Raw genomic sequence first — 17,863 nt, 5'->3', positions numbered from 1 at the left:
TTCCGTCTGGGTAGCCTCCAACCTGATGGCATGAACATCGACTTCTCTAACTTCCTCTAGGCCCCACCTCCTCCTCGTACCCCATCTGTTACTTATTTTTATGCACACATTCTTCCTCTCACTCTCCTTTTTCTCCCTCTGTCCCTCTGAATATACCTCTTGCCCATCCTCTGGGTCCCCGCCCCCTCTCCTTATCTTTCTTCCCGGACCTCCTGTCCCATGATCCTCTCATATCCCCTTTGCCAATCACCTGTCCAGCTCTTGGCTCTATCCCTCCCCCTCCTGTCTTCTCCTATCATTTTGGATCTCCCCCTCCCCCTCCAACTTTCAAATCCCTTACTCACTCTTCCTTCAGTTAGTCCTGACGAAGGGTCTCGGCCTGAAACGTCGACTGCACCTCTTCCTACAGATGCTGCCTGGCCTGCTGCATTCACCAGTAACTTTGATGTGTGTTACTTGAATTTCCAGCATCTGCAGAATTCCTGTTGTTTGCAGAGTATAGCTGACAGGTTTTATATTCAAATTGAAAAGTTAATATTATTTTTAAAAATCAGAAAATGTAAACTAACTAAAAGTAAAATTAGTTTAAAAGCTTAAAGACATTAGGCTAAAATTATGTAAAATCTATCTAACAACTTTTCCCTTGTTCCCTAATTTGATGCTATAAACACCACTGAAGTGAAAATGGTCTTAATGTCGTATCTGACATGGACCCCAGGAGTTATTGTCTAGTGCAATGCCAGTGAATCCCAGCAAGACTGAGCTCTCGTGCAAGACTCCATAGGGAATGGATCAGACATCACCAACAACAGAGCAAGCTGACAGATTCACTCCCACTCTGCTAGTAGGTGCCACACTTCAATGTGTCACAGCACACACAAAACTACTGAAGCTTAATAGCTCTGTGCCAGCTGTTCCTGTTGGTGAATTTCAGCATATCTCGTCCTGGTTTTGAAGAATCCTTAAATATTTAAGGGACATCTAAATCTTTAAGTGAGCTGATATTTCTGAGCACATCCGGCAATTCAGGGATCATTCAGCATTTTTTTTTAGAATTTGAGTATTTCAGTGTGTACTGTATACCCAATACTGTGTAGTGTAATTAGAGGATTATTGTGCAGATTGAATATTAGGGACTCCTAAGTTATGAGGGAAGCTGAAAATTCAGAAGTCATCCAGCAATTCAGGGATAATTCAGTATTTTGGTTTAAAGTATACTCAGCACTGGGTACTGGAATTCTGCAGGTGGAATATTTCAAGGGTAGTTCTACAGAACACAGGAAGAATATTACAGAGTGTGGTCTGATTATTACAGCATGCAATTGTGTTTTCCAATGTTAATTTTCATTATTTAATGAAAAAGTGTACTTCAGGAAACATTGGGCGGGGCTATACTGGGGCCTGCCTGCTGTCTATATCCACTACCTGCTGTGCCCACCCAACCACACTAACCCATCTGCAGATGAGCAGGCCGGGCTTAAAGTCATCTTGCAAAGTAGAGGTGAATACTAGGCCCCAGCTCACCAGTGTCAGCAGCCTTTGAAATGCTTATTTAATAAACACGAGGAAGTCTGCAGATGCTGAAATCCAAAGCAACACACTGGCATCTTCCCACTTCCTTCTCAGGCCTGAAAAAGGTCTCAGCTCAAAACGTTGCCTGTTTATTAATATCCATAGATACCCCCTAGCCTGCTGAGTTCCTCCAGCATTGTGTCTGTACTGCTCATTTATTACATCTGATATTTTAAAAAGTCATAGGTGAATAGAGAATTGATTCATTCAGGACAGAAAAAGTCCATTTGGCCCTTCACGCCCAGGTCAGCTATCAAGTACTCATCTGTACTAATCCTATGTACTGCATAAAGCTTAAATAATAAAAACATATAAAATGGTATTTCCTTGCAACACAAAAGGAGGAGATTTAGCCCTAAAGGGAGTGCCCAAATCCCCGTTAGATGCTGTAGTTAGAAAATTTCTAGAGTTCCCACAGCATTTACGGTACAATTGAACCATGTGCTGCCCAGCACAAAACTTGGATCACGTAACACAAAGTTTCTGTGCAATGGCCATGTGATGCGATTTCGGTGGTGATTCAAACTTTAAAGGCATCAGAGCAGTTAGATTGCCATCAGATGATCATGGGCTCCTCTGCAGAGGTGAGGTACTAAACATAGAGCCCTGGCAATGACCACTGGTGACCAATGCCAATGCCATCATGTTCGGTGGAGAACATCTGGCCTACACATCTGCAGATCTCACAGGCCTGGGAAGACTGCATCTTCATAACTTTAAGGGATCTCTCTGAGCACGAGCTAACAAACTACTTCCAGTAAATAGATCAAAATTTGCAAGAAGGATTTTCTTTTAAATAACATGGCGCAGCTGTGTAAACAAGGATCATTCTGTAGGACAGTGCACTGCAGTGAGCCACTTGACGTAAGTAGTCTGGAAACTGGTCACCATATTAATACCGACAATGACTACTTACTCAATGTATACAGGCATATATACCTCTACGCTTTGAGTCACCGACAAACTAGAAAAAAATATTTGCAATGGGGACCGAAAGCAAATGATCATATAGATCTGTGGAAAGTAATAAGCAGAAAACAAGGACTTAGCGTATACATTACCCAGAATACTGACCTCCATCCCCCATCCACAACGCCCAAACCTTTCGTTTGCAAACCACAGCAGCCCATTTCCCAACATCCGACCACAACCACTGAGTCAATGACTCCCACCTCCCAGCACTCAATAACTGCCCATGTCACCTTCCTTGGCTGACTGCTACACCCACCAAAGCCCCTCCACCAGTTTCAGAAATTAGCCCCTAGCCCAGCCTAAATGCCAGCTCCTCTCTGCAACTGCAGGGGCAAAACCCCACGTCTCCAGTCCCACTGTGCTATGTAGTTACCTAACTTTCGCTGTATGACCTGTATGAATGGCAGAGCACCCGGTAGCGCGGTAGCCAGTTTGTGGCACTGACCTCTCCATAAGCAGGTTCCCAAAATCTCATGGTGCTTTTTGTGTATTTTAGGATGTGGTCTGTGTATATGAGGGAGCAGTTTGTATTTTTCTAGTTGCCTTGCCCACCTTCTTCTCTTCAGACGCATCAATATTCTTCTCAAAGTCTCTGCCTCCCCTTCGTGGTGAGACAAGAGGCTGTATTCCTTTGCACGCTTGCTATGTAGTCCCCAGATATGGTGAGAAAGAGACTGACAAATTCTACATTTTGTGTACACGTGAGCCAGGAGGTTCCTGCCAGTGCCGTTTCTCCATGTCTTGCACAGACGTGCCTCACCTGCGTGCTCTGGAGACAGAACAATACCAATACCATCCCCATTCAAGCTCGCAATTCTAGGCGCTGTTTTGAAATCTAGCTCTAGTGTATTTGGAAGCACGAGTAAATACAATCAGTGGCCACTTTATTTGGCACACCTGTACACCTGCTCGTTATGTAAATATCTAATCAGCCAATCATGTGACAGCAACTCAATGCATAAAAGTATGCAGGCATGGTCAAGGGTTTCACTTATTGTTCAGACCAAACAACAGAATGGAGGCGAAGTGTAATCGAAATGACTTTGACTGTGGAATGATTGTTGGTGCCAGAGTGTTTTGAGTATCTCAGAAACTGCTGATCTCCTAGGACTTTCATGCACAGCAGTCTTTAGAGTTTATAAAGGATGGTGTGAGAAACTAAAAAACATTCAGTGAGTGGTAGTTCTGTGGGTAAAGATGCCTTGCTAATGATGAAGGTCAGAGGAGAACGGCCGGACTCGTCCAAGCTGACAGGAAGGTAACTCAGATAACCATCCATTACAACAGTGGTAGGTATAAGAGCATCTCTGTGTGCACAACATGTTGAACCTTGAAGTGGAGAGGCTACAGCAACAGAAGACCACAAATATACACTCAAAGGCCACTTTATTAGATCAGGGAGGTACTGACTGTGGAAAAACAGTCCCATGGCATAAGGTTTAGAACGTCTAAACTGACGGCCACACATTGGCTGAGGGAGTGTGCGATAATATATCATCTCCCTTGCCACAGGGTGCGTATGCAGGGATCAAACTTCGGAAGATTTTTCAGTTACAGGACTGAAATTGTTTGATAAAACTTATGTGATCTCATTAAATTATAAGTTGACTAATTGAAATGGCATTAACAATCAAGCAACGCTGCATTACTAACAGAGCTAACATGCTGCAAAAGAAGAGCCTTTTGTTGTTCACACCTGCATTTTCCTCATTTTCCTCATTTTTACCTATAACTGTGACAGTTTTGTTAACCATTCAGAGTAGGTGTCAAATATACTTTACAGCCAGCCAATAACTCCCCAATCCGAGTGATGTTGCCTCCATTCTCTTCACCAGTGTGAACACACACAAAATGTCAGAGCAACTCAGCAGGTCAGGCAGCAACTACAGAGGAAATAACCATTTAATGTTAGGGCTGAGATAGTTCACCTAATTATGAGCTGCTGAGTTCCCCTATTTTATGTGTGTTGATCCAGATTTACAGCATCTGCAGTCTCTGAGCCCTTCGTCTCTGTGGTGCGTTCTATATCTCTGGCTCTTTATAGTGGTATCATATAACTCACTTAGACCGGGAGGGTGGCAAACATCTGTTTATTATGACAGTCAGACAGGACACCTGTACTGCAAGATCACTGTGTGACATAGTCATGAGAGGAGAGGGGCACACCAACCTTCAGTTACCCAATTACTGGTGCCGCAGTCCAATAACACACCAACTCAGTTTTGTACTGTTGTTGCTCTCAAAGCTTGATAAACTGAATATTTCACTAATAAAAAATAATAAAGGAAAATCTTCAGATCTTGGAGTTCTAAAATAAGATTAGAAAATCTCAGGAAATATTCAGCAGGTCAGGCAAATCTAATGAAAGATCATTAGCCTGGAATGATAACTTCCTTGCTCTTTTCACAGATGACTATTTTTGGCATTTTCTCTTCTTTTATTATAGACATTTATGTTCAGTTATGCTATATTATGGATTAATGTTAAGGTACCAGCTAATGAGAAACAACAGTAGTCGCGCAGGTCAGAGCATGAGGGGAAAGGTGCACACGGATTGCCAGGAGATTGTCCCAGACCATGGCCTAGTGCAGGAGGTGTCTCCGGAGACTGAGTGTGGGTAAGAAATAGAGAGTGAGTCTGACAAGTTCTCATTCCTACTTGTGGAGTATGAGGATAAGTGTGCTCCAGACCTCCCGAGTACCTTCTTTTGAATCCACAGCACCAGACAAATCTGACATAGTCCTGGGATTGTGGGTTTCTCAGTGAGCTGGTGAATCAGTGTCATTACAGCACAGAATGAGGTCTTCTGGCCAACTGATTCCATAATGTGCTTCTATACAGCAACCAGACTCCCGTCCTTCATCCGTGGCCCTGCAAGTTCTGATCCAATTTCATTTTGACATTATTGATCATCTTTCATCACCCTCATAGACAGTGAGACCCAGGTCATCACAGCTCACCACGTAAACAGCTTCTTCTTCACATAAGTATGCTAGTCAAGCCTTGAAAGGATTGGGGTTAATTAATATATTGGCATGGGAAGTGAAGGGGAGGGGTAACTGACAGACTATAGAGTGCCAGGGTCAATTGCTTGTTTTTGGATTGGCACTAAGTTAGCGCCAGACTTTGACTATTTATATTCCATGTTCATCACTCGACTGAAGAGGCTCAGTCACACATTAGGGAGAAAGCCTCACCGTGCCTGTGCCGGCCATCAAATGCTGATCTATACTAATCGCATTTACTTCCGTTTGGTCCATACTTCTCAATACCTTGGCATTTCAAGTGCTTGCCTAGATACATCTGAAATGTTGTGAGGGTACCAGCTTCCTCCACCCATTCAGCCAATAATACAACCATCCTCTGGGTGGAATGGTTCTAGCTCAGATTCCCACCAACCCCTCTACACTTTACCCTAGCTCTGTGCCCTTTAGTTGTAAACACGTCCGCGATGCAGAACAGTTTCTATTACCTTCCCTGTCAACGTCTCTCACATTACCATAAGTTTATAGACATCTACCAGCCCCTGCCCTCACGCTATGCTGTTCCAGTGAAAACAAACCCAGCCTATCCACTCTGTCTACATAACTGAAACATTTTATCCTCGGGTATATATTAGTGATTCTCCTCTGTACCCTCTCCCATGCAACCTCATCCTTCCAATAGTGTGGTAGCCAGTACTACACTCAGAACGCATTCTTCACTACCTTATCCCCAGTGCTTCTGGCATCCTTGAGCTTGTATACTTAGCTCCCTCTTTTTCCTCCCGTAACCCCACCTTGCCCACTCTATCCCATAACACCCCTTCCACCCACTCCATCCCATAACCCCTCTTGTCCACTCTGTCCAATAACACCACCACCCATTCCATCCCATAAAATGTATTGACCTACGCATTTCATCCTCTGTTCTCTGCACACCAAATCCTGCTAACATTCCCTAAGTTTGCCGACTCCGACTATCATTCAATTCCTATACACTCCTTCTAAGCCAGCACACTCCTTCACAACCCAGCTATTAACATAAACAGCACCAAAATTCCCCAACCTAACCCATGACATCAATCTGTAAACACGAGGAATTCTGCAGATGCTGGAAATTCAAGCAACACACATCAAAGTTGCTGGTGAACGCAGCAGGCCAGGCAGCATCTCTAGGAAGAGGTACAGTCACGTGTTGGGCCAAGACCTGACAAGTCCTGACGAAGGGGCTCAGCCCGAAACGTCGACTGTACCTCTTCCTAGAGATGCTGCCTGGCCTGCTGCGTTCACCAGCAACTTTGATGTGTGTTACATCAATCTGTCCTTGTTTCAAGGCTCATTTATTAACAAAATGTTTATGCCATATACAACTCTGAGATTCATCTTCTCCAGGTAGCCACAAAACAACAAAAACCATGGAAGTTAGTTCAAAGAGATACAGTAAAGCCACCCACCACACACAAAAAAAGGCAACACCATCATCACCTGCCCCCCCGAAACTCCCTCCCTCCACAGAAAATGTAACAACATTGGCCCTTAAATCCTCCTCCCCTGCACAAAACACAACAAGAAGATTGACCCCCAAACCCTCCCTCCCCTGCATAAAACCCGACAAGAACATCAATCCCAAACCCCCTTCTCCCCACATAAAACAACGAGAAAGAACGAGCAAAAGCACAGAATATAAAAACCAATAGACGAGTTCATAGTAAATAATCCAAATCCATAAGCACAGAATCTCAGCGACACCATCGAAGGAGAGAGACGCTGAGGCCTATCCTCCAAGTTCAGCGATGGGCCACACAGGCTCCTTCCCCGGCAGCAGAGGGATCCCATCAGTGATCAAAAGGCAGGTAGTCAGCTCACTTGCCTTCTATATTCCCCAGATTCGAATCCATCCACCAGAGGAGCTGGCCTCGCCTACCACCATGGCACTCCTGTGATTTCCAGTGTTTCTCTGGTCCAGCATTCCTGTGCCATGACTGAATTCCAGCACAGCATCACTTCATTGCCAAGGTGTTAAGTACAAGAGTGCAGATGTGCTGGCCGTGGCCCAGGCCTCACTCTTTGCCCAACAAGGTGAAGAGCAAAACGAGTACGATCACAGGGGTGAAGATGAGAGACAGGCAGAGTAGTTCCAGCCCATACAGGAGGAGGATGGAGCACAGGTAGCAGCACGAGCAGCTTTGATCACATCGTGCCAGTGCATTCACGAGCCACAGTGGGTAACGTAGACACGGCAAGTAGCCACAGCGCCGCGTGGTCCGCAGCCTCTGTTGGAGGCCCTGCTCCAGCCAGCTGCACAGCCCCCTCTGGGATGCGGCGTGCGCTGGCACCTCGACCAGCCCGTCAGCTCTGCCTGCCTGTGACTGGCTCAAGAATGTCATCTCCTCCTGAAGCTGGCGGATCTCCCACTCGGGCATCGGGGTTCGCTGGCGGCACACAGGGCACCGAATCTGGCTACTGCTCCTCGCGGCTGCTTTCTCCATAATGGTCTTCACGCAGCTGTCACAGAAGCTGTGGTTGCAGTTCAGCTGGGCCTGTTTGTGAGCATCCGTGTCAAACGGCTCGGTGCAGACGGGGCATTCCCGCTCCATGTCACCACCGCCAGCGGTTGGGGCCACGACAGATGCATTGCAGCCCAGCTCATCATTCCCTGCCCGGAGATCACCGTTTGCCACCCAGACCTCTGCCTGTCCTCTTCCAGCAGCGAGGCCCACCTCTCCAGCCAAGGACACCTCACAGTCAATGACAGAGAACTCTCGCAGGTCTTTCCCCATGGCAGGCAACAGGGCTGTATCATCAGGGTCCATGAGGCACTCTCTTGAGCCAGCTGCATTCCTTTCCTGCCATCCCCTCTCATTTGTTGTGGGATTAGACTGGAAAGAAAAGAAGCCCTGGCCCTGGTTTTCCACTGACAATGCGCTGATTAGAGTATCTTCCTCACCAGCCTGTTTCTCTATAAGGTAGCCCGCACTGGAGGGGATAGTTATATTTACTGTTGGCAGTGTGTAGACATCTCTTTCGATGGCATTGTCTCTGTACCTCTCGGATACACAGATACGTTGGGCTTTCTCTTTCTCTCGAGCGTCATTCTGCTTGGCTTCAAATCCACGTACCTTGGTGGTTTGTCTCATTGCCTCGTGGTCCCTACTTGGTGCAACGATCCACCTCCTTAATTCCTGTTTCTCAGGAGGGTCTGGCTGGTGTGAAGGTACTGCTTCTTCCTCAGTCCTCTTTGGATAAATCCATTCCTTAAATATTGTACTCCCCTCTCCTTCACTGTTAGATCCAGTCGCTTCTGCATGTGTGTTGGAAGTCGTATCGTTGTGCACTCCTGTATTCCGGTGAGCCCCTGCGATGTCAGCTTTCACCAGGGCTCCTTCCTTCTGATCCAGAGACTGGCTCACAGCTCCGGCTCGCCCAGCCCTTCTCATGTCAGCCCCTGGCCTCGGACCCTCAGTGTCCTTCGACCCATTGCAACCTGTTGTATTCACGGTCCCTCTCAGCAAGCTGGCCTCATTTCCAGACTCACCAAGGATCTCAGCGCTCGCCTGTGTCACTGGGTAGCCGCCGTCGGTCAGGGTCTCGCTGTTAAAGCTCGAGGACTCATTGTGCATTGCATCTTCGAATATAATCAGCTCGTCCATTGTTACAAACTGTCTCCTCGTGGAATAAACTTATGTTCAGTTCACCAGGCTTTGGCTGTATTAGCTGACTCCGTGGTGTGGCTGTGACTCAAAGACCCTGTGCCTACTCGTGCTTTGTCCTAGATAAGCAGCATTCCTCAATCCTTGATAACAAGCACCACAGCAAATCACAGCACGAAGGCGCTTCTCAGCAGCCAATGGAGAGAGGCCCAGGGCCTGAGTGTGCTGAGACTGAGCGAGCGACCGATTGTGTCAACAGGTTTGGTGCACTGTGCAGCTCTGCATTTCCATTAACTCTTAAAGTCGCGCACTCCCTTACCGTTCCACGTGCAGAACTCAGCAATGGGGACCCTTAAAGTAGATGCAAGGACAAAAATGGTAGTGCAACAGGACCCTGCTGTATATGAGACTCCCAGTACCAGCCCGTAGCATTAGCAAGAAACCATCACACTTCATGGAGGAACAGCACCTGAAGAGCTAGAGCCTTACTGAGATAATGGCAGAGCTACTGTGAGTTACTTTGTCAGGGGAGCTGTTACTAGTAGGATAATAAAGAGTCAGGGCTTATTGAGTAACAGTACTTGGGGAGCTCACTCTACTGTTGGAGATCTAGTAGTTAGAAACATAGGAAACCTACAGCACAATACAGGCCCTTCAGCCCACAAAGCTGTGCCGATCTTGTCCTTACCTTAGAAATTACCTAGAGCTACCCAAAGGCTCTATTTTTCTGAGCTCCATGCACCTATCCAAGAGTCTCTTAAAAGACCCTATCATTTCCACCTCCACCACCGTTGTCGGCAGCCCATTCCATGCACTCACCAATCTCTGTGTAAAGAACTTACCCCTGACATCTCCTCTGTACCTGCTCCCCAGCACCTTAAACCTGTGCCCTCTCATGCTAGCCATTTCGGCCCTGGGAAAAAGCCTCTGACTGTTCACACGATCAATGCCTCCCATCATCTTATACACCTCTATCAGGTCACCTCTCATCCTCCTTTGCTCCAAGGAAAAAAGGCCCAGTTCATTCAACCTATTCTCATAAGACATGCTCCCCAATCCAAGCAACATCCTTGTAAATCTCCTCTGCACCTTTTCTATGGTTTCCACATCCTTCCTGTAGTGAGACAACCAGAACTGAGCACGGTACTCCAAGTGGGGTCTGACCAGGGTCCTATATAACTGCAACATTACCTCTCAGCTCCTAAGCTCAATGATTGATTAAGGCTGTATGCTTTCTTAACCACAGAGTCAACCTGCACAGCACCTTTGAATGTCCTATGGACTCGGACCCCAAGATCCCTTTGATCCTCCACACTGCTAAGAGTCTTACCCCTAATACTATATTCTGCCATCATATTTGACCTACCAAGATGAACCACCTCACACTTATCTGTGTTGAACTCCATCTGCTACTTCTCAGCCCAATTTTGCAGCCTATCAATGTCCCGCTGTAACCTCTGACAGTCCTCCACACTATCCACAACACCCCTGACCTTTGTATCTTCAGCAAATTTACTAACCTGTCCCTCCACTTCCCCATCCAGGTCATGTATAAAAATCACGAAGAGTAAGGGACCAAGAAGCACACCACTGGTCACCGACCTCCATGCAGAATATCCTGTCCCTAAGAATTTCCTCCAGCAATTTCCCTACAACTGACGTGAGACTCACACGTCTGTAGTTCCCAGGATTTTCCTTTGCTCCCTTCCTAAATAGAGGCACATTAGCCACTGGGCAGTCCTTCAGGACCTCACCTGTGGCTGGAGAGGACACAAAGATACTGGTCAAGGGCCCAGCAATCTCATCTCTTGCCTCCTTCAATAACCTGAGGTTAATCCTATCAGACCCTGGGGACTTAACAACCCTAAATACTCATTAGGAGACCCAACACTTCCTCCTTGACATCTAAACGCCCTATTTACTTATACACTCAGTACTGATCTCCTGGTCCTCCACATCCTTTTCCTCAGTCAGTACTGAAGCAAAGTACTCATTAAGTACTTCACTCACATTCTCTGCATCCAAGCAAATGTCCTCCCCCTCCTTTATCCTTGAGTGGTCCCACCCTCTCCCTATTTATCCTCTTTCTCTTGATGTATGTATGCAATAGTTTAGGATTCACCTTAATCCTACTTGCCAAGGCCTTTTCATGGCCTCTCCTGATTTTCCTAATTCTTTTCTTTAGCTCTTTTCTGGCTTCTTTATATACCTCATGTGCTTTGTTTGATCCTGATTTCCGAAGCTTTACCTTTTTCTTCTTGACTATATTCATCACCTCCCTGGACACCCAAGACTCTCATATCTTTCCATCCCAGTCCCTCCTTCTAACAGGGTCATACCTTTGCTGTACTCTGTGCAATTGATATTTAAACACCTTTCTTAGAAAAATAGAGGGCTATGGGTAACCCTAGGCAATCTCCAAGGCAAGGACACGCTCAGCACAGCTCCGTGGGCCTTCCATGCCTCTATGTTTCTATGTCTGATGCAGACTTGCCAGAGAAAAGGTGTTCCAAATTAACGCTTCTTAGTTCCTGCCTAATGCTCTCGTAATTTGCCCTACTCCAATTTAAAATCTCCCACAAAGACCATACCTCTCCTTATCTGTTACATAGAAACATAGAAAACCCACAGCACAACACAGGCCCCTCAGCCCACAAAGCTGCACTGAACACATCCTCACCCGAGAAATCACCCAGGGCCACCCATAGCCCTCTATCTTTCTGAGCTTCACTGTGTAATGATTCAGGAGAGCCTGTACCTAGTGGGATGATAATAAAAACAGTTGCTGGGTTGCTGGCACCTTGGTAATAAGAGGATATGGGCAGAGAAAAGGCCGATGGAATGCAACCTGGCCAAATGAGAAGTGGTCCACCTTGGTAGGTCAAATTTAAAGAGAAGAGCAGGAGGATCCTGGAGTCCAAGTTCATAGCTCCCTGAAAGTCACTTCACAGCTTGATAGGGAGGTTAAGAAGGCATGTGGCATGCCTACCTTTATTAGTCGAGGCATTGAGCTTAAACGTCAGGAAGTTATGTTGCAGCTTTATAAAACTCTAGTTAGGCCGCACGTGGAGTATTGCATACAGTTCTGATCACCCCATTATAGGAAGGATGTCGAGGCTTTGCAGAGGCTGCAGTAGAGGTTTACAAGGATAGCGACTGGATTAGAGGGCACGTGCCAAAACAAGAGGTTGAACACACTTGGGTTATTTTCTCTGGAGCGGTGAAGGCTGAGGGAGATCTGATAGAGATTATGAGAGGCATAGGTAGAGTACACAGACAGTATCTTTTTCCCAGGGTTGAAATATCTAATACCAGAGGGCGATACATTTAAGTTGAGAGGGGGTAAGTTTAAAGGAGGTGTGAGGGGCAGTTTTTTTTACACTGAGAGTAGTGGGGGCCTGGGGTGGTGGTCAAGGCAGATACATTAGGGACTTTTAAGAGACTTTTAGATGGGTACATGAATGTGAGGGAAATTGAAGGATATGGACATCGTGTAGGCACAGGGGATTCGTTTAGTTGGCCATTTAATTACTAATTTAATTTGTTCAGCACAATATTGTGGGCTATGGGGCCTGCTCCTGTGTTGTACTATGTTCTGTACTCTAGGATCTAGTACATCACTGAAGGGAGTACAGGAGTTAGTAAACTTGTAACAAGAGGAGCTGGTACTGAGGAACCATACCTGGAGATCAGGTTCTTAACTGGAGTAATTAATATATTAGAAAACTGATATTTCACTGAGGTACAAAGCAAGGGAGCTAGTCCTTGAATGACATAGAAACAGAGGTTCTAATGCCTTACTGGGGTGGTAACAGGGAAGCCAGTGATTTATTGAGGTATCAGAGTACTGTACAAGAGGTGATAATGGGTACAGCATCAGGCGAGCTCATACTTGGAAGTACAACACCAGTGAACCTAGTACTTTGAGGAACAATAGTAATGCCTCCTGCCTACTGATACTCGATAGCAGAAGAGTTAGTACCTCACTGGGACACATAGTCGGTTGGTGTTTGGTACTCAATGGGATAACGGGATAATGACCTACAGGAGCACAAACTCAAAATAAAAACTGCAGATGCTGAAAATCTGAATTAAAAAACACATTCACCCGGGGATTGCCTGGGATGGAACACTTCATGTTACGAGGAGAGACTGGATCAGCTGGGTTTGTTTTACTTTGAATGCAGGACACATATCAACCAACAATGCAACAGATAAACACTTGGACAAAGTTGTTAGCTCCTTTGGAACTGTACTCCAGTAAACTTCCAGAAACTGCTGTGGTAAACAGTCAACTCCTGTAACAAAAGACGCTGGAGAGGGCAGCCTGGTGGCGGTGTATACAATTATGGAGGGCACAATAAGATAGGTAGTAGGAAACCTTTCCCTTAGCATCTAAAACTACAGGGCGTATGTTCAGAGGTGATCTGAGCAAGTATTTTTATTTTTACCCATAAGGTGGTTGCAATCCCGATTCCTGCTGCCTGAAAGGTGGTGAAAGATACTCTCACAACATCATGTATCCAGACAACAACTGAATCACCAGGGTGGGGAGGTTATGGATAGGGTGCTGATAAATGGCATGAATTTAGATGGGTACTTGATGGTTGGCACGGACATGATCTGCTGTATAACTCGTAAGTCAAGCAGCATCCATGGAGAGAGAGGAACAGAGTTAAAGTTTAGGGTCAACGACTTTTCGTCAGGAGAGGAGCAGTTATGTTTTAAGTTGCAGAGAGGGAAGAGGGAAAGAGAGAACAAACAAAATGTCTGCAATAAGGTAGGGACCAAGATCATCTGGGTGGTTGCGCCCTCTAAGAGAAGGCAATAAATGCTCATTAATTACTGCAATCTGTCTGGAGGAGCTGTGGAGTGAGGGAGACAAATGTACAAGAGTAAAAAAAGAACAGTGTTGGAACAGTGAGATAAAATACATAATAGTTCCTGGAAAACTGAAATAAGAGAATTCATCTGGGTAATCTTGGTCTCCATCCTGATCATAGACTTCCCCTTTGTTCTCTCCACCCTCCTCCTCTCTTTCAAGTTACAATATGCTTGTTTCCACACTTCCCCAGATCTGATCAGAGATCATCAGTCAGAAATGTTAACTGTTTCTCTCACCACAGATGCTGCCTAACCTGCCTAATCTTTCCAGCATTTTCTGTTTTTATCCTGTATTTTCGGCTCTCCAGCGTCTGTTTGCTACAGAAGGTGACTATTTACCACATGCCATAACTTCTGGCAGCTTAATGAAATCCCGTTCCACAAGAGCTATCAATGTTGCCTAAGAGTTTGCCTGCTGTGGGTTGATATGTGTACAGAAGTTTCTCAATTACAGTGAATGACTCTGTTTCGGTCACTGAATGACACGCTGCCTGACACAGAAAGAGACTTGATTGAGACATTCAATGATTATAGCTTCCTGTCAGGCCATTTCATTGGATTTGTTCCCAGAGGAGGTCTTAGAAAACAAAATATTAAATTAGTAACAGAGGTAGGTCAACCAAGGGTTCTGTGAGGGGACATGAGCTGGGCAATTTGCCAGTCAACATCCGTGTACCAGGCGTACGGTATATTACAACAGAATCTATCAGAAACACTCAGCAGGTCAGGGAGGAGAGAGGAACTGATACCTTAGACATGGACTGGGCTGTTTTGATGGTGAAACCACAGTTTTAATGAGGGGCATATCATCCCAAGTATTCTCTGATACAGCATTTTACAAGTTTAATACTTACAAACTCACCTTTCAAGGTGAAAGGTTACTAAATTTATGCTGGAGGTATTACATGTGTGCACCCATCCCACGTTAATGGAGGAGTGTTGTGAGAAGGCACATCAGAAACATGCACATGAAAGCAGGGCAAATCCTTAAAAAGAGAGAAATGCAAGGGTGTCAGGAAAAGTTGGGAGAGCAGAAATGATTGGAGAGACAATTCCTACTGCAGCCATGAAGCAGAGTGGGACTGGTTAGGTCCATTGATCATTCACTGGTAAAATGCAGCAGATCCCTTCTGTAATCTCCAACTGCATAAAGGTGGGGCCACAGTTGCACCACATTTCACCCTGCTGTCCAAGTGGAACAAATTAAGTCTCAGGACGATGGAAACAATTGTCCCATCCACACTCTTTATGTCACCGTCCCATCTTCAAAGGCAAGGGGACAATCCTGGATGATCTCCAGAATTCCACTTGCTGTTTTGCCAAGCATCATGGAACCTGGTCTCCAGGAGTAGGTAGTGTGCTGTTTTATGCTTCCTGTATTTCTTATGAGGCATTAATTGTCCAAGGTTTAAAATCAACAAAAGGTTATAATCATTAACCTGAGTGCAGCCCAAGTACAGAGAGGCCATTGTGAGATAGGAGAGTGTTTCTGCTTATGCCAACCCTCATGAGCACATTTGTTGTTCAAGTGGGAACAAATTAAGTTCCAGGACGATGGAAGCCCAGATATATGAAAGCCCCTATGCCGCAAAGAAAGAACGTTCCATTCACTCACATTTCCAATGCGATATCATGTACTTATTGCCCCTCCTAAACCAGGACATCCAGGCAGACTGACCATCCTGAGTGACTAGATTGTCCGTGGATGAATACCCTGCTGATTATTTCTAGGGCCAAGGAAATGTTTATCCAGACTGTTTCTTCAGCAGCATAAGTGGGTGGAATGCAGTAGGCAATAGGCAGGTGGTAGTCTGTGTGAGAGATAGAGCTTTGACGATCTGGGAGACTTTCTAATGTGGTCTGTTTACTTAGTGCCCTTTCCTGTAATAAGCCAGTCAGCTGGTGTAGGCAGGTGTTGTACATTAAAGACTTCTCTTCTCTTTCTACAGGAGCCTCGACTGTGCTGATGCAGATTAAATCAGTTCCTCTGCAGGCTTCTCTCACCTTCTATCACCACTTCTACGTTGCCCTTTGGTATGGCTCTTTGGTCAGTTATGCAGTGGAATATGCAAAGCACCAGATGCAGAACGATGACAGGTACATAAGATCTGCACCTTAACCAGATCCCAATCACTGGTCCAGTTGGAACAGTATGAGGCCCAAGAATAGCTACAGTCCTGGCATCAGGGACCCATTGTCACACTGAGGTTCTTTAATAGGGAGACCTTCAACAGCAATCATCCCAGTAGCCGTCAACCTGCTCTGTGTCCAAAGCACACCTGTGGTGGCGCATACTGAAGGATGTGATCATAGAACATCCAGGAAGAATAACAGGGGAGAGTCATTTTCTGAAATCATGTTCACCAGTATCTCAGAGATCTTTCATTATGTGACCAGGATACGAGGTTTCTAGATTCTCAAAAAGCTTTCAGTCAGGTCACACACAGGGGGGCTGTCAACAAGTTTAGACCACGTAGGATTGGGAGTGATATAGTACTTGCATGAAACGAGATATAGTTAATAGGCAAAAATCAAAGAGTTGGAAGTAAACAGGACTTTCCCTGGTCTTTGCAGGCTGTGATTAGTGGAGCACTAGAGGGATTGGTGCTTGGATCCCAGCTGTTTACAAACCATTTCCTTGAATTGCAGGAGGAGACCAAGTGTCATACTTATATAGTATTGATGATACAGATTCCAATGAGGTTGTTAGTAGGGAAGATGTAAAGAGCAGATATAGACAAACTAAGTGTGAAGGAGCACCTGACAGATTAAACATAAGGTGAAAAAATGTGTCATGCACTTTGGTGCAGAAAACAGAAAAACAATTTTTTATACAGTGATTGATTAAGAAATGTTGATATTCAAAGGGATGAAATTGTCCTTGTACACAAGACATTGGAAGATAATGTGTCGGTATAGTAAGCAGCTGGCTCCAAGGTCATGGCTATTCCAACCTTGACCTCGGCATCACCTTGCCACAGTTTCCCATACCCCTTGTAGTTTAACCATCTGCTGGTCTACACCTTCAAACTGTTCATTGACTTTGCCTCCACCTTTCTCTTGGGTAGAGTTTCAAGATCATGAGTGAAGATATTACTCTTCATCCCTGTCCCAAATGGATGACCCCTTATTGTGAAGTGATGCTACTGGGTTCTAGACAAGCTTTCAAGAGGAACTATCCTCTCATCATCCATGCTGTCACTTTCCCTTCATAAAATATTCTTCAATAATTAACCTAATTTTTCTTAACTCCAATGAGTAAAGGTCTAACCTATTTCAAAGCTTCTTAATAGTACAAGCCTTTCATTGCAATAATCAGGCATTTGTGCACTGCCTCTCATGCAACTACAGGAATATCCTCTCCTAAATGTGGAGGTTAGAACTCTAGTTATAGTCAAGGTATCACCCTGTAAGGTCCACTTCCCATCCATACCCATTTCCTTTATCATGCTAAGCTGCAGTTCATCAGGACCAAAAAAATCTGTTGTCTTTTAGGGCTGTCAGTTTTCCTGACAATTCTTCTTTAGTTCTTTTCTACCCTGCTCGATTATCTATTATTGGAACATTTCTAGCGTGGAGCAAGTTGACCATACTCAGCCCTTGAACCTATGCATCAGCAACTTGCCATTCCCTGCTTCCGTCACTGACTCATGGGACAGTGTAGGGCAATGTGGAATGCACTGGGCAGTGCTCTTCCAAATCTGATCCTCCATGATCCTTCTAAATTTGATGTCTGCTGCCCAGTCTGGAAGTCCCTTGATGAAACATCTCCCATCCCAAAAGAAATAAGCTTTGCAAAGTAAG

The 17,863-nt window shown here is 45.3% G+C and overlaps 2 protein-coding genes across 2 annotated transcripts in view; one reads left to right on the top strand and one right to left on the bottom strand.

The window, feature by feature from the left end:
* The window catches only part of LOC134360091 (tetratricopeptide repeat protein 28-like), a 210,921-nt gene that overhangs the window by 116,626 nt on the left and 76,432 nt on the right, over positions 1–17,863 (top strand). The window contains exon 2 of the mRNA XM_063074172.1: positions 16,009–16,156. Coding sequence (XP_062930242.1) covers positions 16,009–16,156 — 148 coding nt within the window. The remainder of the gene's footprint in view (positions 1–16,008; positions 16,157–17,863) is intronic.
* Positions 7,145–9,171, bottom strand: LOC134359676 (uncharacterized). Its single transcript, XM_063073178.1, has one exon. The coding sequence runs from the start codon at positions 9,143–9,145 to the stop codon at positions 7,586–7,588; it is 1,560 nt and encodes a 519-aa protein (XP_062929248.1). The 5' UTR covers positions 9,146–9,171; the 3' UTR covers positions 7,145–7,585.

Source organism: Mobula hypostoma, chromosome 21, assembly GCF_963921235.1.
Source record: "Mobula hypostoma chromosome 21, sMobHyp1.1, whole genome shotgun sequence".
NCBI lineage: Eukaryota > Metazoa > Chordata > Chondrichthyes > Myliobatiformes > Myliobatidae > Mobula > Mobula hypostoma.
The sequence above is the reverse complement of the archived record's forward strand: the minus strand, read 5'-3'. Positions and strand labels throughout refer to the sequence as shown.